At 37.0% G+C, this 25,793-nt stretch overlaps 2 protein-coding genes across 5 annotated transcripts; one reads left to right on the top strand and one right to left on the bottom strand.

Moving 5' to 3' along the window:
- The first annotated feature begins 9,000 nt into the window (after positions 1-9,000).
- On the top strand, positions 9,001-16,080 carry LOC104109411 (proline--tRNA ligase, chloroplastic/mitochondrial). The gene is made up of 11 exons (XM_009618706.4): positions 9,001-9,369; positions 10,758-10,814; positions 11,619-11,729; positions 12,829-12,915; positions 13,008-13,121; positions 13,210-13,416; positions 13,532-13,669; positions 14,013-14,174; positions 14,534-14,733; positions 15,398-15,481; positions 15,579-16,080. Exons 1-11 carry the CDS (start codon positions 9,037-9,039, stop codon positions 15,718-15,720), a joined length of 1,635 nt encoding a protein of 544 aa, XP_009617001.1. The 5' UTR covers positions 9,001-9,036; the 3' UTR covers positions 15,721-16,080.
- A 776-nt stretch (positions 16,081-16,856) lies between these two features.
- On the bottom strand, positions 16,857-25,334 carry LOC104109412 (uncharacterized). Of its 4 annotated transcripts, none has more exons than XM_009618707.4 (8): positions 24,820-25,333; positions 23,618-23,794; positions 23,432-23,530; positions 22,168-22,278; positions 21,452-21,583; positions 21,047-21,184; positions 18,542-18,751; positions 16,857-17,355 (listed from the first exon to the last, which is right to left on the bottom strand). In XM_009618707.4, exons 1-8 carry the CDS (start codon positions 25,204-25,206, stop codon positions 16,951-16,953), a joined length of 1,659 nt encoding a protein of 552 aa, XP_009617002.1. In that variant the 5' UTR covers positions 25,207-25,333; the 3' UTR covers positions 16,857-16,950. The 4 variants fall into 4 exon arrangements, with proteins under 4 accessions (XP_009617002.1, XP_009617004.1, XP_070037662.1 ...); XM_009618710.4 differs by lacking the exon at positions 16,857-17,355 and adding an exon at positions 17,372-17,749 and having other exon boundaries at positions 24,820-25,334; XM_009618709.4 differs by lacking the exon at positions 23,618-23,794.
- Positions 25,335-25,793: the final 459 nt, after the last annotated feature.

The raw sequence follows: 25,793 nt of genomic DNA, 5'->3' as shown, positions 1-25,793 counted from the left end.
AGTGTTTAAAACATAAAATAATTACCTGCAATTTGTCTGATAGTTGCAGAGAAGAACGAAAGAAGCACGTAAAGGAAGCAATGGCACGGCTGGAGAGGCAACAACTGTTTAGGTTTTATGAAGAACCGGGATAGAGTAAAACTATACGAAGAGTTTTGTTTTAAAAAGAAGTATTTTAGGGATAGAATAGTAAATATTTTGGTCAAACCTAAAGTGCTTATAAGTTGAAATTTGATAAGTTGGGGGAGACCAACTCATGACTTATGGCTTATTTTTGGCTTATAAACACTTAACTTATAAGCACTTTTAATTTTACCAAACGCGTAGATAAGCCAAAAAGTGCTTATAAGCCAATTTGACCAGCTTATAAGCTTAGCCAAACACCCTCTAACTCTATTTTCTGTCCTTAAATTTGTCTTTTCCTTTCATTATATTACTGTGGATTGCTTGGTAAAATAGCAATATAAAATTTTCCCAGTCATTTGTAATTCATAATCTAATTAATAGCAACATCTTATTTATTGAAAAATAAGGAATGAGGGGAGAAAGAATGGAATGACGTCACTTTATTTATCGGCCAATTTTGTGAAAGCATTTCATTTGCTTCATTTCTATGGAAGTTTAATTTTTCTATAATGTATTTCAAATTTTTTGCCTGATTCTTCTTCTGATGATCGATTCAAACTTGGTTAAAACGATATTTCCCAAGTCGATTTAAGAGTCATAAGTCCCCCCCAAAAAGAGAAGGAATGACTCAAGTGAAGCAATTGGTTTTTCTCTCATATAATCCTTGTTGTCCTTTTGTTTTCACATTCGGTTGCACTCCTTATTCTTAATTGGAACACTTGCGTATCACTATATAATTGTGTTGGTAGACGGGGAGATTGTTGGCATCTCCCCAACAAAAGACATGAATAGTTTTCGGACTTTACTTGTTGCAACACTGCCAAGACATATAATGGCAAAATTACTTGACTGACTAAAAAATTAAGAATTAACTTAAATGGCCGCTAACTCTCTCTCTCTCTATATATATATATCAGTTAAAAAAGTGAACATTAAATCTAGATGGCTATTTGTGTAAAGATCCCACAAAACAATGCATTTTTAAGCAATGAAATTGTAGAGAAATATCACCTGGAGTTATGTAGACGGTAGACCCATTAGGAATTATTTAAAGTTAAAGTTATTATATATTGTACCGTTAGAGAAATAAATTCGTTATCTTTCTATGATTTTTGGTGTACCATCGTTACTGAAAGACCCTTTTTTGTAAAACAAAATGTGTAGTGATTATATTTGGACTTTTTTTTTGTATGACCAGTGCTCAAACTGTAGGAGAAAATGAAACTGGAGAAGAAAAAGTAAATTTTTAGTTTAAGTTAATATACATTTTATTGTCGTCATAGATAGTTAAATGATTTGATATCACTATAATGGACATTTTAAAAGGGATATCTATTTTAGTTTGGTTCCCGTAACCAACGTTTAAACTTTTTTCCCGGATTTCAAAAGTTTTAAATTAGTAATTGCTAGCACGTTATACTGTTAGTTGAATGTTGGAGGGGAGATTGTAGTGTCTTATACAAAACAATCCATCGTATATGATTAGTCTAGTGTTTAGTTTGCAGCCTAGAAAAAACTATCCTACCCTAAATGTTAGAAATATAGTAGATATGCCCTAAATCCAATCTCATATTTGATAATCTGAATATATTTTTGTGAACGTTATTTCATATAAATATATATAGCATTTGATATTCTTTTATCATTATTATTAATTTATAGATTAATTTAATAAGGTCCTTGATTAAATTTTGAAACTTGTCATCGTGATGAAGATCATGATAATGAGAGTAAAGTTTCTTTTAATTTAATCTAAATTTGTTCTTGATCGTAGAATTATTAATTTGGATATTAGTAATCCGGTTAGATCAATATTTATGTGATCGTCTTTATGAGATAAAGATTAGTTGATCTCATTAACTAAATCACATTGATAAATGATGCATATAGAGATATGAACATTGAACCGACTCATTGGATAATTCCTAATGGTTAGAAGTACCATAAACTGTCAATAGGATACTCTCTTGAAGAATGTGATGTAAGAGTTTCCTTTGACCTGAGATCGTCATAGTAATTGACAAGTTATTTATTGTGCTTTGATACTAGACACATATGGCCCTAGGGCGATAGTTGAAAGGATATTGGGTACGATTAAATACTTGTAGAATTAGTGATTGATCAAGATGGAATATGTCAACTCTTGGTAATGAGTTTAAACTCCATGTTGTCATCAAATTATAAACGACCAAACTAAGACATTGGCTAGGACAATTGAATGATAGAAGAAAAGAGTTTCTTAAGTCATTCAATGGTCGATTATATTTGACATGAACACATAGTTGGTCGCCTATTAGGATTTGACAGTTAAACCACATCCTAGGGCGATTCAGAGTTATAAACCTACCTTTTGGCATAATATTATTCCCCTCCCACTCAACAGTTGGCGCGTTAGGAAACTCAAGCCTCATAATTCTGGCTCGGCAATTGAGTTTGTCAAAACATGAATAAAGTCAATCCATTCCTATTATTACATCAAAATCAATCATCCCTAGTTCAATAAGATCGGCCATGGTATCCCGACCATGCACCGTGACAACACAATCCCTATAAACCCGTGCGGCCATAATAGACTCGCAACCGGAGTAGATACATAGAACGACTCATGAAGCTATTCCGGTTCTATCCCAAGGCTCGTAGCAACATAAGGAGTAACATAGGACAAAGAACATACGGGATCAATAAGGGCATACACATCATGAGATTGAACAGTCAATATATCTGTGACGATATCTGGGGAAGCCTCCGTACTCTGTCGACCACTCATAGCATAGAATCGGCTGAGTCCTCCCGAACTCTGTGCACCACACCCTGTGGGTGCTGGAGAGCCTCGAGCTGGAGGGGGTGCTGAAGATGTAGCGACTGTAGGATTGGATGACTGAGTTGTGCCCCTGCTTGCACCCTGACGGGATGCACGATGCTCCCTCTGAATATGGCCTCTCATTCTGCATCCATAACATACCGGCATGTCCAGGTAGCAGACTATCGAATGTATCCTCCCACACTTAGGGCATGGGACCCTCTGCTGTTGCTGGAATCTCCCTCCTAATCGGCCCTAATGGTGGGACCCCCTGCTGCCCTGACCGGGCCTAAAGCGACTCCCTTACTGCTGACCGTGTCCTGATGGCGGGGCACTAGCTAAAGACTGAGCATAGGACTGGGATGGACCTAATGATCCTCCCCGAAAAGATGATCTCCCACCTCCGAATGAATCCCCAAGGTTGCCCGCTGATCGGGCCCTACTACTACTTTCCCGTTCCATCCTGAACTTTAACTTTCGAGCCTCCGTAGCTTGGGCAAATGCCACCATCTTTCCATATTTCATGTCGTAATTTAGAGCAGTTGGGTCAGCCTCATTAATAACCAAAGGGTTAAGGCCCTGCACAAATCGACGTACCCTAGTCTCCATAGTCGGCATCATATGAGCAGCATACTTTGACAGGCGCACGAACTCCATGTGATATTCCCACACATTCTTACTACCCTGTTTAAGCATCTCAAACTCCACAGCACGGGTTGCCTTAGTCTCAGCAGGCAGGAAATGGTCTATGAAGGCATTCACGAACTCACTCCATCCCGCCGGAAGGCTCCCCTCCTCACGGGAATCCTCCCACATCTCAAACCAGGAATATGCCACCCCTTTCAGACGATAGAAAGCGAACTCTACTCCCTCTGTCTCAGTAGCACGCATAACTCGGAGAGTCTTATGCATTTCATCAATGAAATCCTGAGGGTCTGCCCCGGGATCAGTACCTGTGAACACTGGAGGGTCTAACTGAAGGAACCTGTTTACCCTGGAATCGAAAGAATATCCTTGCAAGCTAAATGAGGTGGATGCAACATTTGACCTCTGAGCCTAGGAAGCTACTAACTGAGTCAGCTTCTGAATAGCTCCTCTAAGATCTCCATCAGAAATACCGAGACCGGGAACTGGGGCTGGAGGTGGAACAAGTATATCGGCGGGAGGGATTGTGGCACCCTCCGCGGGTGTGGAAACTGGGGTAGTCTATTCTGGAATAGATGAATCAGGCAGTGTGATAGTAGGGGGTTATCCTCACCCGCATTATCAAGTAAGGGATTAACAACCACTCCTAGGGTGGTATTGGCTTCTTGGCCAATTCTCGCTCTCTTCTTAGGTGCAAATTACTGAAAGTTAGAACAATGCACGAGTTAGGGGAAAACAACCTAACGTTCCGCTCTATCGAACGATATAGAACAACAATGAAGGGTATCATTCTTAAATGTCCAAGTAGCTCCTAATTATAGATGTGGTCAACAACACACCGATAAGAAGGGCTCTACTTGACACGACTCCAAAACATCCTAGGACACTTTAAAACCTTAAGCTCTGATACCAAGTTTGTCACGCCCCAGCCTCGGGGAGCGCGACCGGCGCTCAACCGAGTGAACTCGGTCGAGCAAGCCTATTAAACCTTTCCTACCCGACTAATTCGTAATCCAAAAAGGGAACGCATCACCATTTGTAAAACAGGGGAGAGATCAGTTATATAAATATATAAACGTTGCTAGTTCATTTTTCATTATATACATTATGCCATAGTTAAGTTTACAAAATACAACTCGATCCAACGACCACCCCAACATACATACATGACCTACATAAACGTCTACGGAGCCTCTAAGGGTACAAAAAAGTAACATGACAATGCCGACAACAAGGCTCCGTCTATACCTCAAAATATGAAAACTTATACAAAAGAAGGACTACATGACCCCTGGGAGAAATGGGGCTCACCAAGACTGCTGAGAGGAAAGAAAGAGAGCACCACTATCTGCGATCGGCACTGTCTGCGAATGAACCACCTACATCCATTCAAAGATGTAGCGCCCCCGGCAAAAGGGACGTTAGTACTGTCGAATAGTACTAGTATGTAAGGCAAACACCAATCTTAGTAGAATGAATAGTGAAACAAAGAGAAGGCAGTTATAATAATCAATAAGTACTTCATAGAAATACAAAGAAACACCAAGTAAGGATCACATAGTTTCCAGTTCAATTTTTCCATCTTTTTAGGTTAATAATCTTTAGTGCCAAAGCCACAACTCATAATGCCATCGTATTTTTATACGGAGTCCGGTCTCACCCCGACCGGCTAAGCCATCTCAAGTGAAAAATATCCATATCCACAATGTAAATCAATGATTCCAACACAAATGCCACCATGTGTACAACATGGCATCCGATCTTGGCCCGATCGGCTAAGCCATCTCACTTGAGATATAACCTCTTTCAATTGTTCACTCAATTCACAACTCTTTCCCATCTTTCGTTACATGGCACAAACAACCTCATTTATTAAGTAGTTCTTGGCACATGGGAACATTTTACAATTCAAGTCTTTCCCTTTGTATTCTTTCAAATAACATCATCATTCATGTTGATAAGTACCATCACATAAGGCATTTCACACACAAGTGAAGGAGCTTGGAAAATCATGGTTTCGTTCTCAAATAGCATGATGACATGGTAACTATCTAAAATAATTAGAAAACATGAATCTTTCAATCCAATACACTAAGGCAAACAATTCTAGTATGATCAAGTTGGAACTTACACCAATTATTCGGACACCAAGAGTTCGATTCTAAGAAAAAAAGAGTTAGCCATACATACCTCAATTGCGCTTCTTTAGACTTTATAATTATCTAGAACCCTTAGCAACCTCAATCTATTTTTGTAATATACAAATTGAACCCAAAATTAGGAAAATGTTCATAGTTCTAGTTCACTTTTTATTTTTCCCATACTCTTTATCACATGCATGCAAGATGAACCACTTTCATACCCATGCAGTATTACCCTAGTACCCCATTATAGCTATGTTTGAAATTAAGAGCTGGGGTGATGAAATCTTACCTTTTTGGATGAAGAATTTGGTGCTCTACTTGAGTATTTCCAAGCTTTGAGTGATGGTTGAAGATTAATTGATGAAAATTAGGTCCTCCCTCTAGAACTCTCTCTCTCACGCACTATAAATATCAGAAATGAGCTTCAAAATAGACTAAAGAGGTATTTTAGCGGAATGAGGGTCGGGTTTTAAATTAAGAAAATGGGTGCCCCGACACAGGTCTGCGACCGCATAATGGTTATGCGATCCGCAAAGTGACCGCAGAAATGGCTCTAAGGGGCCTGAGCTTACGGCCCAGGTATGCGATCAGTATGTGGTCCGCATACTCGTTCTGCGATCGCATAATGCACCGCATAACTCCCTCTGCAAAAAACCCAAGAGGGGTTATGCGATCGATATGCGGTCTGCATAGTGGTTATGCGGTCGTATAATCGACCACAAAGCTGACCTCAAATTGGCCAACGTACTGCTTCACTCTGCGGCCATTATGCGGTCCGCAGAGTGATTATGTGGCCGCATAATGGGCCGCAGAAATGCGTCCTTCTGCGATACATTTTCCTCTTAGAATTTCTACTATAATAATGCAGGAATCTAACTTTGCACCACAAAAACCCGAGTTTTTGGTTTAAATTTTTACGGGTCCTTACAATATCATTTTTAGGATGGCAAGGATGCCCGATGAGTAGAGGTAGAATACAATGATCTCACTATAAAAAAAAAGGTGATATTTAAAATTACAATAATTACAGGGGCATCAAACTACTAAGCCATACTATGAAAGTTTGGAAGAGGGTGGTGGAGATGAGGATAAGGAAGGGCATGTCTATTTTTGAGAACCAATTCAGATTCATGCCGGGGCATTCGATGGAAGAAACTTTTTATCTTGTTAGGAGATTAGTGGAAAAATATCTAAAGAGTAAGCATGACTTACATATGGTTTTCATTGACCTGGAAAAGGCATATGACAAAGTGCCGCATCAAAGTTAGAGGTGTACATGTCGCATACACTAGGACGATTAATGACTTATATGATGGAGCCAAAATCCGGGTGAGAACGGTGAGAGGGGGACTCGGGGCACTTTCTAGTAGATGGGGGTTGTATTAGGGATCAATGCTTAGCCTGTTCCTATCTGCCTTGGTGATGGATGAGTTGACACTACATATTTAAGGGGAATTACCTTGGTGCATGTTATTTACAGATGACATAATACTGATAGACAAGACACGAGGCGGGGTTAACACTATACTGAAGGTCTGGAGGCAGGCCCTGGAGTCTAAAGGTTTCAAATTGAACATGACTAAAATAAAATACTTAGAGTGCAAGTTTAGTAAAGTGACTCGGGCGGCTGATATTGAAGTGAGGCTTGACACACAAGCCTATTCAAGAGATAAAGTTTTAAGTATCTTGGTTTTATAATCCAAGAAAATGAGGAGATTGAAGAGGATGTCACATATCGTATTGGAGCGGGGTGGATGAAGTGAAGGCTTGCATCCGGCGTCTTGTGTGACAAGAATATGCCACCAAGACTTAAAGGTAAGTTTTACAGAATAGTGGTTAGATCGGCCATGTTGTATGGGGCGGAGTGTTGGCTAGTCAAGACCTTTCATGTTCAGAAGTTACAAGTTGTAGAGATGATGATGCTGAGATGGATGTGTGGTCATACTATGAGGGATAGGATTAGGAATAAAGATATTTGAGATAAGGTGGGAGTGGCCTGTGTGGTAGACAAGATGCATGAAGCCAGACTAAGATGGTTTGGGCACATGAAGAGGAGAAACACAGATGTCTCAGCGAGGAGGTGTGAGAGGTTGGCTATGACGAATTCAATGGGGGGGGGGGCGTGATGGGCCTAAGAAATATTGGACAGAGGTGATCAAGCAGGACATGACGCATCTTCAGCTTACTGAGGACATGACCTTGATAGGACGATATGGATGTCGAAAATTAGGGTCGTAGGTTAGTAAGTAGTCGAGTATTTTTCCTTTTCAAACATGTACTTCCTTCCTTAGCCGTAGTACTAGTGTTATCCTCGTGTTGTTCCCTATTTTTGGATTACCTGATGTTTCCTTTGATTCGATCCTATTTTTTTCTAGACTGTTACTATTTCATTTTATGTAGCTCTTTGTCGTAACTGTTATGATTTTGCTTTATTGAGCCGAAGGTATTTCAGAAATAGCCTATATACCTTCACAAGGTAAGAGTAAGGGCTGCGTACATATTACCCTCCTTAGACCCCGCGCGTAAAAATATATTGAGTATGTTGTTGTTTATTTTAAAAAAATGTTTGGCTTCCTAAAAGCTTGGCCAAACAGGATATCAAACTTCGTGAAAATTTCTAGATCATTCATACTACTCCCTCCGCTCCACAATAAGTGACCAATTTGCCTTGGGCGCACCCATTAAGAAAATATAAAATTCTAGATAAAAATAGTTAGTGTGACGAAACTACCATTAATTAAATATTGCAGCATAGTTAATGTGAGGAGTAAAAGAGTTTTTAGCGATACGTACACAAGTATAATTTTGGAAAAATAAATTGAATTTTTTCTTGATTATATAAATAGACACTTATTTTGGACCAAAATAAAAAGATAAATTGGTCACTTATTGTGGACCGGAGTGAGTACATCATTTCTTAAAAAAAGTTTTGATTAAGGATAACCCCAAAGAGGTCTTATTTGGAAAAGAAATTGTCAATTTCCCAAAAAGAATTTACCAAAAGTTTCTTCATCCCTATCTACATAATTTTGATAGTTTCGAGTCCTACTTATTTTGGACCTAAATAAAAAGATAAATTGAGCACTTATTGTGGACCGGAGTCATTTCTTAAAAAAAAGTTTTGATTAAGATAACCCCAAAGAGGTCTTATTTGGAAAAGAAATCGTCAATTTCCCAAAAAGAATTTACCAAAAGTTTCTTCATCCCTATCTACATAATTTTGATAGTTTCGAGTCCCCAGAAAAGAAAAAAGAAGCAAATTTCCTCATCTAAAGTCCTATTAATCCTTTAGCCAGAGTCCACTCAAAAAAGAGAGAACCAATGGGGGCGCTAAGGCTACCCGCTTTAACTTCAATCTTCACTTCCTCCTCCGTCAGGTCGCCGCTGGCACTGAAACACCGCCTCCGATTTCCTCTCCGTCGACCTTTCTCGGCGCAGAGCACCGCCGAGAAAGCGGTAGCTACAGAACTTGGAGATGGAAAGGCGGCCAAAGTTGTAGATAAAGAGAAAGAGAGAGTGATAACTCCGCGTTCTCAGGACTTCAACGCTTGGTATTTAGATGTAATTGCAAATGCGGAGCTTGCTGACTATGGTCCAGTTCGTGGTACCATGGTTATTCGTCCCTATGGTTACGCTATTTGGGAAGCTATACAGGTACTTTCTAATTAATATTCCAATGTTAGTTAATTCTTTTTCTTTGTCCTAACGACCATTTTTTAATAAATATTTGTAGTTTTTGATTTGTGGTTTATAGTACTTGTAAGTTTTTTGGGTATGTAAAGTTTTTATAAGAAATTAATTACGTATGATGATGACATGAGTTGAGCTTAAATGGAGAAACATGGACACTAAGAATTCATATAGCTGACACAACTTATTTCGGACTGAGGTATAGTAGTTATTTTAAAATATAAGGGATCTTTTGGTACGCGGACTAAATTATCTCGGGATTATAATCCAAGTACTAATTTATACCACATGAGAGATGGGATAAAATAATCCCACATTTGATGGGATAGGGTGGGACAAGATGGGATATCCTGCATTAAGTATGGGATTAAATTTATACCTTGTTTGGTTGGCGGTATAAATTTATCCCAACATAAAAATTTATACCTCCAACCAAACAAGGTATAAATTTTATACTACATATTATCCCACCTTATACCTCATACCAGGATAAATTTATACCTCCAACCAAACAAGTTATAAATTTTATCTTACATATTATCCCACCTTATACCTCATACCAAACGACCCCTAAGTAAATAATGCCCGAGATGAATTTGAACATCATTAGATAAATTTATACCTCCAACCAAACAAGGTATAAATTTAATCATATATATTATCCCACCTTATACCTCATACCAAACGACCCCTAAGTAAATAATGCCCGAGATGAATTTGAACATCATTCATGATAAATTTATATCGCCAACCAAACAAGGTATAAATTTAATCCTACATATTATCCCACCTTATACCTCATACCAAACGACCCCTAAGTAAATAATGCCCGAGATGAATTTGAACATCATTAGATAAATTTATACCTCCAACCAAACAAGATATAAATTTAATCCTACATATTATCCCACCTTATACCTCATACCAAACGACCCCTAATTAAATAATGCCCGAGATGAATTTGAACATCATTCATTTGTAAGAAAAAAGAAATTTTCTCAATATGTTTATATTTTAACAATTTTGGGGTAGGCCGAGCAATTTTTTTTCTTTTATTGTCAACAAGGTAGGTGCATTCTTGCATTTGCTTTAATTCCCTGTTTTCAGTTTCTAGAATATTTTATTAAGACTTTATTATTGAAAATTGCAGTTTTTAGTACTTTTCTAATTTTTGAGTATGTAAAGTTGTAATTTTAAGAAATAAGGAGCTAATATCCGACATGAATTGAAAATTAGATGGTTCTATCTTATATGGAAGCACCATTATTCGTTTGGAACTTTACTTTTTTGGGGATTGACTGTGATATGTGAGTTTTGTTTTGATTGGGTTTATTAATTGTTGATTGGTGCAGGATTACTTGAATGTGAAGTTTAAAGAAACTGGACACAGTAATATGTATTTCCCTCAGGTGGAGTTACTCTTTCAACCTGTGGAGTCTTCTTCTTTTGACATTTGTTTTCCTTGTGAATTAGAATTTCATTGCTTAGTAACTGTTAGTGTGACTTGAAATATGAAGTTTTTGGTACATGGTAGGTTAGGAGTTGGCTGTTAATTGATGTATGAGTTATTTTCATCTTATTGTAAAAAATGGAACTTTGCTTTTATCTTTGTAGGAATATAGGCTTTTCCTGTTCAAATTCATCTGCTTCGAGAAAAATATTTGCGCACGTTTTCAAGGTGGATTCATTTTGTGATTAGCATGTGATGATAAATTTATGTATACAGAGTGGGAAGACTGGAATTGATTTGATGGTTTGATACATGTTGATTTGTAAAGTAGAGTGTTTTTCATTTTCGTGTGATAATGTCATTATATGTCAGTGAAGGTCCTTCTGCACTGTCTGGTTACAAATGGTGGTATTAGAGTTAGGAAAAAGAGATGATAGTATGACATATCAAATTATCTATGAGAACCACCTGGATATTCCCCTTTGCATATTATCAAATTTTGCTCTTACATGTGGCTATGTGCCAGGGTTATCCTTTTCGCACAATTATTGCACAATGAATAATTTGTTTATGTCGTTCAAATATTGCATAAAAAGTTTAGAAGTGATATTTCATTAGAATGACTTAGTCAACTTTTTTTCTTTTCTTTTTGAGAGAGTATTCTGGTAGTTCAAATTTGCTTATATTACTTTTCTATCTATTGAATAACTCTGCGTGTTGTTTTAGTTTCACCATGTGTCACTCATACATATTGTTATTTCAGTTTATACCCTATTCCTTTATTGAGAAAGAAGCTAGTCATGTTGAGGGTTTTAGTCCAGAATTAGCTCTTGTTACTGTTGGAGGAGGAAAGGAACTTGAAGAAAAGCTTGTGGTAAATATCACTGCCCTTTTATCTTTGTCAAAAAGATATCACTGCCCTTTTATCTTTGTCAAAAAAATATCACTGCCCTTTTATGATATTTACTTACTTTTCTGCTCTTTATGACATGTCTTATACAGCGTACTAGTAAAATGGCAGGTGTACTCTTAGTGGATCATTTAATCCATGTTCTACCACAATAAAAGGGATTGTAGGTGGTGTGGGAAAGGAAAAAATATACTGGTAAATTGCTAGTACCTCCAATTACCTAGTGGAAAAAAAAAACTTGCAAATACGCCCACTTTTATGAAAATTAGCTGATATGGGCCATCCAAAACCAAGAAGAAGGAAACTAAATCCCCGCAATCCTGAACCATTGCTAACCTTCTCATTTCAATTGGATACACTTGGGAAAATTCTTATGAATGGCATGAGCTTATGCCCCTAATTCTGAATGTATGCTTGATTTTCATCAAAAGAATTATCTTTTTTTTTTTAGATGATAACAGTCATCAAAAGAATTATCTTGGTTAATAAACTAGCTTGGTCAAATTACTTTGTAATGTGTCTGTGCTTGTGTGCCCGCGCCACCTGGGTCAAGCTTGTCTTAATCCTTTTTGCCTATAGAATTCAACTAAAGAAGGACTTTCCAAAGACTAATCTACTAGCTTAAACATTTGAATACTATTATGCAGGACATATCCAGGTTAAGGCAAAAGTAGTTGACGTACAGGAAAAAAGCACAGGGGAGACTCATGTCATTTAAGCAAATTTTGGTTGTCATTGGGTAATAGTAACGGGAAGGGGCCCACTATAACGACTTATCATCCTCAGTTACCATGTTCTTCTGAGAATTGAAATTATCATCCACCATAATTGCGTCTGTGACAAAAAGAATGAGTTGATTGCTCACATTGTGACTTTAGAAGCCAGCATGGCTTAACTGTCAATCTTTTGAAAGAGTATTTAGTTAGTTAATATCCCAAAGCTGCTCAGAGGTTTTAACTTAAAATTTTAGTTATTTAAGATATGTTATCTTTAATACTGGTTATATTTCAACAGTATGATCTGAATATGGGTTTGATCTTTTACCTTCTTGAGGTTTTGGCAGGTTCGACCTACTAGTGAAACAATTGTTAATCATATGTTTACTCAATGGATCCACAGTTACCGTGACCTTCCTCTCATGATCAATCAGGTTTCTTTCAATCGCATCCTTCATTTTACTGTGTTACCTCTAAGAAATGAGACTATTTTGATTCTCATTTTGTACCATCTAATGTGTTTCAGTGGGCAAATGTCACAAGATGGGAGATGCGAACCAAACCATTTATTAGGACGCTTGAATTTCTTTGGCAGGAGGGCCACACTGCCCATGCCATTGCAGAGGAAGCAGAAAAAGAGGTCTTTATCCTTTCTATATGCCCCTATATTCTCTAGTTAGTGCCATTACTAATTTTTTTATAACACGTTGCCACTTGCTGAACTTCAGGCAATGCAGATGATCGATGTGTATATAAAATTTGCTTATGAGCAAGCTGCAATACCTGTTATTGCAGGTAGGAAATCTAGGGTGGAGACGTTTGCTGGTGCTTCAAGGACCTATACAATTGAAGCAATGATGGGAGATAGGAAGGCTTTGCAGGCTGGCACAAGCCACAACCTTGGTCAGAATTTTTCGCGTGCATTTAATACACAGGTAAATTTAAAATGTAAACAATATGAATATGTTGATAATTACCTTCAGTCGGAGCGTCTTTCATCCTCTTTGTTTAACTGGTTATCTTAGTATAACAGTTTTAATGTTTAAACAGTTCACAGATGAAAATGGGCAACGGCAACATGTCTGGCAGACATCATGGGCAATTAGCACTCGCTTTGTGGGAGGTATCATCATGACACATGGGGATGATGCCGGCTTACTGCTGCCCCCAAGGCTGGCACCTGTGCAGGTTCTTAAAACTTCTTTTTGACTGGTTAATTTTCATATCTAGCAAGTTTTGAGTAATTGTCTTAGTTGTGTGATTTCCTGGTTTGGGTGACAGCTTTGAAAAGTTCTGATTGTGAATCACCATGCTCAAGTAGTATCACAAGAATAGCAAATTACGAATAGTTCGGTGGACGGAAATTGAGTTGATCTGCTGTATACCCTGCTCTGTTGTTCTATTTTAGCTTGCTAGCTGTTCATCTCTTCCTTCATCTTGTGTACTAACACATACAATGGCATTCTGAAGATATTTAATTTCGACCAGTGGGTCACGATGATTGAATATTTTGCTTGTTGGATACTCCCAGGTTGTTATTGTCCCAATATGGAAGAAGGACAATGAGAAGATGGGAGTTCTGACTGCTTCATCATCTGTGAAAGAAACGTTACAAGCTGCAGGGATAAAAGTGAAGATTGATGACACGGATCAGAGAACGCCTGGATGGAAATTCAACTTCTATGAAATGAAGGTGTGTATTGACCTCTATGGAAATTCAGAAGTTACAAGATAAGGACCTAAAGTTCAGAAGAAATGACTACCAATTGAAACCTGTGAGAACATACGTTTTAGTGTTTCATCAAGTAGAAAGCCAGGTGTTTTAGTCATCGGCAGTTTTAAAAATGCTTGCTGTGTTGTCGGCCTTAGTTTTGAAATTTCTCTTCTTTGGGTTGTTCTTTTTCTAATCTGACCGTTTTCTTGGAGTAGGATGATATAATCAGTGCTTAAAGTTGGTACGCATGGTTATAGGCTTTATCTGCCACCAAGACTGAGGCCAAATGTTAAGTGTTTGTTTGATAATACTCTATAATACACCTTGCTCCTATGTAGGGAGTTCCTTTGAGGATTGAAATTGGCCCCCGAGATGTTTCAAGTGGAACCGTGGTCATCTCTAGGAGAGATGTTCCTGGAAAGCAAGGGAAGGTTTTTGGAATATCCATGGAGCCTTCATCCCTGGTGGCTTACGTCATAGACAAGTTGAATGAGGTTCAATCAACCCTTTTGGAAAGGGCAACAACTTTTCGTGATAGGTAAGTTCTAACCATTTTGTTATTTTGCTGGCAGTACAATGAACTGCATTTTCTGCTGCACACTTTTTTATCCATTCGGTTTTCATTTGATGATAACTGTAGTTTGACCTAAATTACTAGAAATATCATGGGCGAAAACAAAAAAACTGACTCCAATGAAGCACACACGTGTTCTAAAAGTATGCGACAAGGACAAACTAAAATTCCTCCCTAGGACCTAGTTGCATAATGTAAGATGAACATCTATTTTGCCTTTAGAAACATCGAAGAACAATGCACTTGTGACTAAGCTTAAAATAGAAGTTCAAATTTGGACACTTTGTAAAAAGTCAGCGATAATCCTAAGTTTGTAACTTGTTAATAGAATCTAATGCTTTTTTTACACACAGTATACATTCAGCATTCTGCACCAATTATAAATGCAAGTTATGCAAACCTTAACAAGCTTTTGAGCTTACCAGTTGTTGAAGTGAAATTTAACCTTCACAATATTTTTGCTGGCTATCAAAGTTTTTCAATGATCACAGGTTTGCGGATTATAATGTGTAGAGTTTGTATCAAAGATTTACCCATCACCATTTGCCTTGGTGTCTGCATTTCATGTGTGTCTTTCTGTTGGATATTGAGTTTCTGTCTGATTTGCTGTTGCCTTGTATCATTCCAGTAACATCGTGGACGTGTATTCATATAATGAGCTTAAGGAGGCAATAGCTCAAGGAAAGTGGGCGAGGGGGCCTTGGTCAGCTAGGTAAGCCTCTTCTTATATTTTCATTTGTTTTGCATCTGGTGTCAGTTCTTGTCGGTGATCTGGGACTGATGTGTTAATGCAATACTTAACAAAACAGTGACGAGGAAGAATTGAAGGTGAAAGAAGAAACAGGAGCAACCATTAGATGTTTCCCTTTTGAGCAGCCTGAGGGACCAAAGAAGTGCTTGATGACTGGCAATTCAGCAGATGAAGTTGCAATATTTGCCAAATCTTATTAGCAACTTCTGTCGGTTATCGGCTTTTTAGTTTGAGATTTGATTACACTGTCAAAGTGATAAGGGTTAGTCTGGCCTTCATATTTAAATGGCACCATTAAGATTAGTAAAAATGCAGGAAAGGAAAACGTCTGTGCCCTTTTACGGAGGTCATGTTGTCAGGGACGGGACTTAACACTCATTATGCGAGCAAAGCACACACCACATATAAATGTCGCTGTCAACTAAATTATATTCAATTTTTGTTGTTGTTTTGAGTGAGAGGAGTTTACCAACGATAGGGATAAATTTTAATTGCATCTTGTGTGCATATTAAATGTAAAACTCGATTTTCTCAACCCGATTGGGTGAATTTGCTCTTCATTTGTCCTAGCATGTTTGGCTAAGCTGTAAAAATCAGATTATTTTGAGAAGTGTTTTTCAAAAAAGTACTTTCGGAGAAAAATAATTTATGTTTGGTTAATCAATTTGAAATATTTTTGAACAATAATTTGTGTTTTGAGCTTTTCAAAAAGTATTTTTATGTGTCAAATTACCAATAAGGACATGAAGAAATTTGCTTAATAGTTAATATTATATAAATAGATAAATAATTACAAATATTTATTATTTATTATTAAAACTAATAATTAAGTTTTTTATTTTATTTAAATAAAATATAAAAATAAAATTAAAAAGTACTTTATTCTTTCAAGATAATTTAAATATATCAAAAAATCATCCAATAAATATGAAAGTTCATCCCAAAAAGTCATTTTATATTACTTAATAGTTTAAACTAAGTAAAATTATTTTGGTATATATAATACTTTGCAAAGGGTATTTTTGGTAGGAAGAAAAGTCAAAATTGCTTTTGCTTCCGGAAAGAAGCTACTTTTTTCTGCTTCTGGCCAAAACATTTTTTTTCCGAAAAAAAGCTTGGCCAAACACTTCAAATTGAGGAAAAAATCACTTTTTTGAAAGAAAAAAAAAATCACTTTTGGCATGTTGATAAGCTTGACCAAACAGGCTATACATCTTGCATTTACAACTTGAATATGAAATTGTTAGCGTGTCTAAGTTTATACTGTTAAAAGGTCTACCTTTCAATCATTAGACCTTCGCCTTTCTTCTTTCTCTCTGATTTTTTACAATAACTCTTAACCCTTGAACAAGCTGAATATATTTTTGACAAAAGAAGTAACAATAAAACCTCAATACTTATTTGCAAATAGCCAAAAAAAAACACAGATTTCAAGAAAAACCAAATGGAAAACATGTAATTGGAAAACCTCCATCACACAAGTGTAGACTGCCAGAATCTATCTTGTTTCTAAAGATTACCCTGCCAGATAGTAAGCTTTCTGTATGACCTTGCAATTTATATTCGTTTGCATCATAAAAGGCTCTGGTACCATCCGACTTCAACACATTTTTATTTGCATCTTTCTCAAAATGCTTAATGTAACTCCGTAAGTCATCATGATTCGGATAGTTTTCTGGTGACTTGTGACCAAAAGAGAACTGAAATCGTTGTCCCCTAGCTGGATCACTGCCTCTTTGCTCGACTTGATCTAGTAGAGGATCATCATTGCAGCTGTTAGCTGTTAAACTTGAACCCTCATGACTCTCTGGGTGCTGAGTGTGGTCAGCTATTATCTGTTAGAAGAAAATCAACTTTACGTATGACTAAATTGTAATCCACCATCATGATTCTTCACTGTAATTTAAGATGTTATTTTCCTAATAGGTGCGCCAATGAATAAGGGTAGGAGAAGGAGAAAAGGAGAGGATATTTTAATATAGGTTCATGACCATGCAAGTTTTCATGACATTCAAGGTTGCTGTTTCTGCTCGCTTAAGTTGATGAGTAAGCAAAAGAAATAGAGCTTAGATATTCCAATTCCATACATAATTTGCTGGTCTAGGCTGCTGCCAGAGGATGCTAGTTGTGTTTTATGTATAAAAATTATGCATCAAAGATCATGCTTCAGTGCTTCACAAACAAAGCTTATGGAGGTGGCATATTAAACATCTCACAGGCTCACCATATCTGCAACCCACACGAATTAAAAATAAAAGGGATTAACTAAAAATGAACAAAAAGGGATAGTTAAAGGTAAGTGTATCTCCATTTACACAAGGGGAAGGGCGATTTTCCAGTTTTTATACGATCTGAGTCACATTAGAGGCTACAATTTTACGTTTACATTATTTTAAAATTTATAATGAGAAAAAATCTTCTGGATTTGGATTTATGAGGGGTCTAAAACATTCTTTTTTGATAACCGAGAATCTATGTTGCTCGAACTCTCCAAAAATATCGACGGGTGCATGTCGTATTCTCCAAAAGCAGTGTATTTTTGGATAATCCAACACGGGTGCGGCAGTATTTTGGAGAGTCTGCACAACATAGCCGAGAATGGTCCAAGGAGGCAAGGACCAATGGCATATGGGTGCAGCTTGGTGGAAAAAGGGTCCACCCCTTTACGCTGGTTAATATTGCAAGTATACTATGTAAATATCGAGTCTTTCAATTGCAGTCACTTGCAGTTTACACTACTTGGGTAGCTTTTTAAAGCAGGATATAAGTTATTAAGATAACTTTAGTAGTCAAAATGAGCAGTAAAGTACACATGTCTTGAATACCCTGGGGAGCAATGATATACTAATCACCTCAGGAGCATATGAAGAATAATCCATCACACAGACATCACCCTTCAATGACAATGATAAAACCAGTGTTTCAATTATTTAAAGATCAGAGGAGTTGATGCTGAAGCATTGAAGTTAAAATCATCGATCGGATCAAAAAAGGAACCTGTTTGTAGTTGCAGTAACTTACCGGGAAAGACGTTGACATAGTGCTTGGACTCCCTAGTAGGATGGGAGCGGTTACACCAGTTGTAGTAGTAGCTCCACCTAAGCTGCGAGATAGGTCTTCCGGTGCTGAGAAGTCAGAGCTATCAAAAGTTGATATGGACACACATTCATCAAAATATGACAGTGCTTCTTCAGTAAGACGTTTTGACATTTTTTTCCTCTCATTACTTCTCTGCAGTGGAAATACAAGGACAAAGATTGTAAGCATACTAGTAAGATGTCAAAACATTATGGCACAGAAGGCTCATAACGGCTTCTAAATTGTTTAGATAACAGTGTGTGAGTTCAAAATTCAAGTTCAGTGCAGATATAGGTGGAGCCTCTCCAAAATTCAAGTTAAGTAGTTGCTGAAGTTGAATGGCAAGAAGGATGAAAGAAAGTAACAAAAGGACATGATCAACGCAGCTTTATCTCATTGTCTTGTTTGTGTAATATCTTCTGATGGATGTGAAAACTTCTAATCTATACAACTTGCATTTCACTTTGGTAAGTATTTTCTTATTGCATAGCAATCCTGTAGCACTTCTCCACTCCAGCCATCCTAATAAAACTCCATATGCTTTACTTCATCTGGAAAAAAGGAGGGGGGTGGAAAGAGAAAATAAGGAAAGATACAGAGTTAATCTATGCAACCACAAGATTTGAATTGGCTCCCAAAATTCTGGATCCACAAGCCAAAAAATGTAGGGATGAACCAGGATATTCTCACTCTTGTGAGAAGTGGTCACTGTCTAGAGGTAAGAAAGAAGAAAAGAGGAATGGCCAGCAGCTCCCTTACTCTCAAGCCAGAGTATGACAAAGAGAACTCTTATGCACCTATTTCTGCATATACTACTGCAAACACACAGCCGTTGCTATTAATACTTCAATATGCTCTCTGATGGTAGGCTAGGAACTCACGTTTTTAACTATTTTCGCACTCTAATTACTACACTTCGATTGTATTTGAGCCTAATTGTTAGTAATTTGTACTTATTACGTGTGTTATAATATGTAGGATGTGATTTCGAGCTGAGAAGCAAGTTTAGAGCTAAATGGATGAATTGGAGCTTTGAAGTCTGAGTAGAAGCCCAAAGAATTAAGCCGGGATCGTGTTCGGGGTTCGAGGACCAAGTCTAGATGTTAAAAATTGAGAAAAAAAAATAATTACTCTGGAAAAAATATACTACCGCGCCGCGCGGAGTGCTAGTGTAATTTTCCTGCAGAGTGAAAAAAATCAACTCTCTAAACTTTCCCATTAGCGCGGCGCATAGGGCGACACGGGGCGCGTCGCGCCTGTGTATTTTCCTTAGAGTAATTTCTCACTTCGGCTTGGAAAGGGTAGTTCTGTCCAGACCCGCTTATACACGGTATAAATACATCAAAAATACGATTTTGAGAGGACTTTTGACCTACGGAGGATTGAGAAAGCATTGGAGGCTTCAAGACACAAGAATTCATCACTTTTCCACCAATTTAATACGAGAGTTTGGATTGTAACGTTGGATTGATGTTTTCTTATTCTTTAACTCTATATGATGACTTCCTCCATGATTATGGAGTAGTTTACCCTAGGGTTTGACATGATTTGGTGACTTGGTTGTTATCTATGGATTTGATTATTGGTTGATTGCTTGAATTTGTTGGAGAAGCTTTAACTCTAGTTGTGATTTTATTTATTATCGTGTTTAATCGGAGGAGGAGCATAATATTGAATATTGTTGCAACGCATGCCTTAATTTAATTTGGTACTTCTTTAAAGTAATCGAAAGAGCTTTGTGATCTGCCGTTTGAATTAAGATTGAGAAATATTCGCGAGAAGTTTCTCTTAGATCATTCTTACTAATAGATTCCTTCAAGTTTCACCGTACTTCATATTAGCTTATTTGAATGATTTATGTTTAATCGAGAGAGAAACCTGAATTAGAATAATAGGATAATAACCTGTCGAACTCGAGAGAATCAATAAAACATTAAGAGTGAAATTTAACAGTGTTAAATCCAGGATAACAATCTTGCACCTATCATGTCATGACCCTTATTTCTCGCACTGATAATAACCCATTACTCTACTCTCTGTGATTAAATTTTACTTGCTTTAATTTCAATAGTTAATTTTCGTTCATAATCATCCCAAATCAAAGTGTTATTCATCCTGAATAGTGTTTAAGACCGAAATTACTTGAATATTATTTAAATCCAATCCCAGTGGAGACGATAATTATATTATACTAGCCAATTATCTTTGGCTAGCGAGCATCAATTTCGTGTTGTGTTTTGCGCTCGTCATTCTCGCAGCAACCAAAATGCCCTGGAAAACCATTGCAGCTAAAGAAGTATACCAACTTTATATACTACATCAACAAGAATACTATAATATCATTATAAGACATGGATATAGCTTAAATTTTGCATTTAGCACCTTTTCTTTTTCCTCTTTTCTGTTTTAAGTTAGACATGGAGAAGGCAAAAAACAAAGAAAACCTACTTTTCTTCCTGCACGAGATCTCTGAGGAGGTGAGGGTTTTGGATCAGACAGTATCTCCTTGAGAATCCTACTTATCTCCTGTCCTCGATGCTCTTCAACAGCCAGATCTGATCGAAGTTTTCTAGCCCGTTCTTCAGACTGCAAAATGCATGTAACAGTGAAGTTCACTAGATAATGAGGAGATTGAAAGAGAAAAGTATGAGTACAGTCGTAACACTGGCATCAGGAACTGTGAGATCAGAATACTCCCTAGTTTTAGACCTATTGCCAACCAGAAATGTAGCAAAATCTGAGCCAACCAACAGAAATTCGGTGCTCTTTCACTTTAAACAGCAGATACAGAAACACCATATAAGAATGGCCAAAAGAATTATCCCCCTATCAATCTTCAATAAAAAGAATCACCTTATCAAGTTTTCTGGCATATTCCCTTCTGATGTCTAAAACCAATTCAACAGCCTCAGGGTTGACCAAGTTAGGTGGGATATCAGGAACATTAGCAGCTGCATTAGCATTAACATTATTCCTTCGGATAGCCTAAATAAACACCAAATAAGAAAAAATGTAAGAGCCAGCTTTTAAGTAAAAGCATGCATAATAAGTTAATAACAGCACACGCTTAAGTTGAAAACACATTCATCTTTATCCCAGAAAAAGAAAAGTTAAAGATATCATTAATTAAATTTTTTCCACGACCAACATGGACAATGAAAGTAAGACACTCCTCCGCAGACAAAAAATTTCACCTTTCACAAGACTTTTGATAAGTCTTTTGATTTCCCTTATCTCTACTTATCAAAAACCATGTGCATATTTGTATCAATGACCAAACTGAATTAAAACATGCCACATGCATATTCATATTAATGATTAAAATGATTAAAAGGTCACATGCATACTCATATTAATGACCAAAATGGATTAAAAAGAAGCAACATGCATAATCAAAGTAATGATTGAGAATCTTCACAAAAATAACACTCACATCCTTGCAAAATCAACTTGTAAGACGGTACTTATAAAAAAGAAAAGTTAATCTCAAGGTAGTTTGTATACCATCAGATACCATGGGATTTACTAGAGGTAGTTACTCTTATATCCATGATACCATTAGAACTTACATCTTCAAGGTCTGTCTGAATATCAGAAATAGCACGCCTAACTTCAGAGCGAACAGTTTCATATATTCCACTAGTAGCAGTATCAGCACCCCACTGGTCACTTTGATCTGACTGAAACATAATAAAGATGCCAAAACCATGTTACATAGAGTATCTACAGAAATGGAGAGAATCACACTTTTTGCTCCTTAACTATTCAGCCTCCGACAATTTTATACCCTAGTTTTTGAAGTTCCCATCCTAGTCCCCAATTATATCACATTAAAACTTTTGTTTCCATGGAACTAAGTCAAACATCATCATATTTTAGTAGAGGACGATTTTATTTTTCATTTGGTAGATATATTATAGCTACCCCACTACAAGTGAGAAGGAATGAATTTTTTTAATATTCTTGAGAAAATGAACTAGAATCACAAAATTTACACAGTTTTCATGCTTTTTGTTTCCCACGATCACACAGGTTTGTAATCATATACAGCATAAGCAGTTACGGAATGCTACATCAAGAGGTTTCTAATTTCATTAGCTAAGGAAAAACTTGTTTATTTTTAACCAATAATCCAAGTAAAACGAACAGAAGAGCAAACCATCCACTTCCAGCTGCCTCTCTTCCAACTAATGGAACCAGGAGCCTTCAAACCCACCTGCAGCCAATACCCCCCCCCCCCCCAAATTCAGTGAATCCACAAAATCCCACATTCTCCTAGGTAAACTAATGAATTCCATCCATCTCCACAACCCCTTTCCCCTACACGGCTACACCAGCAGTGCTCCCAACTCTACCATAAACTATAGACCTGTCTTCCCAATTTGCTTTTCTCTATCAAGAGTAGACCCACCACTTACCAAACATAGACACGGGAAAAAGAAAGAAGGTTTGGAGAGAGATGCAGCCTGGTGGATAGTGCAAGTTATTCACTCACATCTTATATCCATTTTTTTAAAGTTTGGAATTGAAATGCCAAAAGCAGGTAAAAATAGCTCTTCTGACAACTTTAAAGCTGTTTGGATTGGTATAAAGAGAACAATTAACAGGAGGACCAATTCTACTGACAGAACAAAAGGATGGAAATTTTGGCAAGACAAATATACAAGAGATCCTATTGTCGAAGAACAAAGAATATACTTTCTTGCAGGAAATGCGACACTAATTTCTATTTGACGCGCGCCAAAAACATACTTTCTAAACAGTGTGAGGAAGAGAGGTGATTATTAATAGTTCGATAAACAGGAGTACGATATGCTCCAAACAAGAACTCACCTTCATTTGCTCACAAAAAGCTTTTATGGTCTTCTCTTCGGCTTCTGACAAAGAACATGCTGAAACTCCATCTTCCCAATTTGAAATATGCACACTACACTGGAAAAGAAAATGATTTATGATATCACACCTGCAGCCTAAAATAATTGAAATCGGTTATTGTGCAACCATGCAAATTATACTCACAGCAGAATCATCTTCAGAATACTCAGTGACTTGACCATGCCTCATTGCTCCTGGTGAGCTCTTGGCCAGGCCGCTTCTATCAGTATCATTTCTAGCTATATTGGAATTTTTTGAACTGTTAGCTGCCTTTTTCGACAAAGGTCTTTGTATGGTGTTTGATTGCAGCTCCTTTTCGCTCTAAGATCATGTTAAATTTAAGTAAGAATCTAGCACGTGAAAAGGGTCCCCAATTTGAATACAATTCTGACACACCAAAACAATAAGCAAATGTAAAAGCAAGTTCAAAACTTCAAATACAGCACAGATTGCACATATATAGTAGGCAACTTCCAAAAAACATTTTTGGGTTCTGTAACACGTATAACTCATCATATACTATACCCTTTTCAGAGCAAACAGCATAAATTCTTTTATTAACTTAAAATACAAAGCAGTTGGCACGCTAAGTTTTTCCTTGGGATTGACAACTCAAATAAAATGAGTAATATCCATCTACGTTGTAAAATAGAATGAATAGTACCCATATAGACTACCCAATCACATCTGATCGTAATAATGGTTCACCAAGTCACTGCCAGTTTGCCACATTTACCGAAAATGATGATATCGCTTTTGAAGACCATGGCATTACATCAATCATACTAGAGCACATGCCAAAGTGGAAGACTATCTGTTCAAATTGAGAAACTGCCTGTATCTACTATCTACTTTCTTGGCCTATTTGAATCAGCAGTAGGCCATCCAAAGACGATTTAAAATTATGACATACAACCACATGTTTAGTGTTGACAAGAACTATACTTCCAGGCTCAGCTTAGGCATAACATCTCAGATTCACCTACGAAACTCCAAAATCTAACTACTATTCCATATTAATAGAATAAAATAAAAAATGATAAAGGAAAAAATCGAAATTTGCACAATCTAATACTCTAAATCACAATTAACTGTATTTTGAAGTCAAAACTACGATATTTTACATCAAATTGTTGCTTAAATATGTTTTATAACCAAAACCTTAATTATTTGCCAGCATTTTTATCCTAGTTTACTTCTGTTTACCAAATCCTAAAGGCTAAATGAGAAATAAAACTCCAAAAACAGGTCAAAATTGATCAAATAGACAACTAATTTGTAAATTTATTCCAAATTGCAAAAGCGAAAACTTCCAAAATTGACGAACAAAACATTAGATAACAAACCTCATAAGCAGATCCATAGTGTCCTCTGGATACAGACCGACCTCGAACTCTAGAAACACTTCGCCCAATCCCATTTTTAACACCGGAGGATCCTCTCGTAACCGTCCGTCCCCTCTCTTCCGCAACATCCCTAACTGAACTTTTCCTTGTATCGCAAAAATTCTCCTTTTCCTTCAATTTATCTTTGTCGTTCTCGGTCCAGAAGAGAGGATTGTCGCATTTATTGGAAAATTCTGAATCAATGTCGAGTTTTGACGAAGTTCTGGAAACGGCGCTTACACTCAATGATCGTTTTCGGATAAGAGGAGGAGCTTTGGAAGTTGAAGAATTGGAAGTGGAGTTGGTGGTTCCTCTACGGGAAGTGGATTTGAAGGCTGAAGTTGCCATTTACAACAGTCACGAGATTTTTGTGAAGCTTTTCGCAAAAGGAAGAAAATGTTTTGCTGAGAAAACGGAAATTACAAAAAAAAGAAACCAAGAATAAATGACAGTTCATTTATTAGCGGTACTAAATTGGTCAAAGCATTTTTTTTTTCCACATGGTGTGAGCACATACTTTAGGACTGGACTAATTGGGATTGACGCCGGAGTCAAACTAGCATTTACAAATACTAAACGGAGCCTAATTGAGAGGGTGACCATGACGGCTACGAGGAAGTCCACGAGGCTAAGACGTTAAAGACAGTATTAGGGTTGAAGATTAATACGTTAGTGTCGAGTCTGTTCTATGTTTGTCAGTAAAACTAGTCCTATTGTTATATTTATTTATTCCTGGTTCGTTATTAGTATATTGTGTTATTCGCTTATATTATCCTATTACCTTGTTGTTTCTATTGTTTGTTGATTTTGTTCACTGTTCTTGAAGAGAGTCTATAGAAAATAAACTCTATATTTTCATATGGTAGGATAAGGTTTACGTAAAGTACATTAGGTTTGTTATCATTATTGTTGTAAACGGAGTGTAATTGAAATAT

Source organism: Nicotiana tomentosiformis, chromosome 1 (genome assembly GCF_000390325.3).
Source record: "Nicotiana tomentosiformis chromosome 1, ASM39032v3, whole genome shotgun sequence".
Classification (NCBI taxonomy): Eukaryota; Viridiplantae; Streptophyta; class Magnoliopsida; order Solanales; family Solanaceae; genus Nicotiana; species Nicotiana tomentosiformis.
This window is presented reverse-complemented; position numbering and strand designations above follow the sequence as displayed.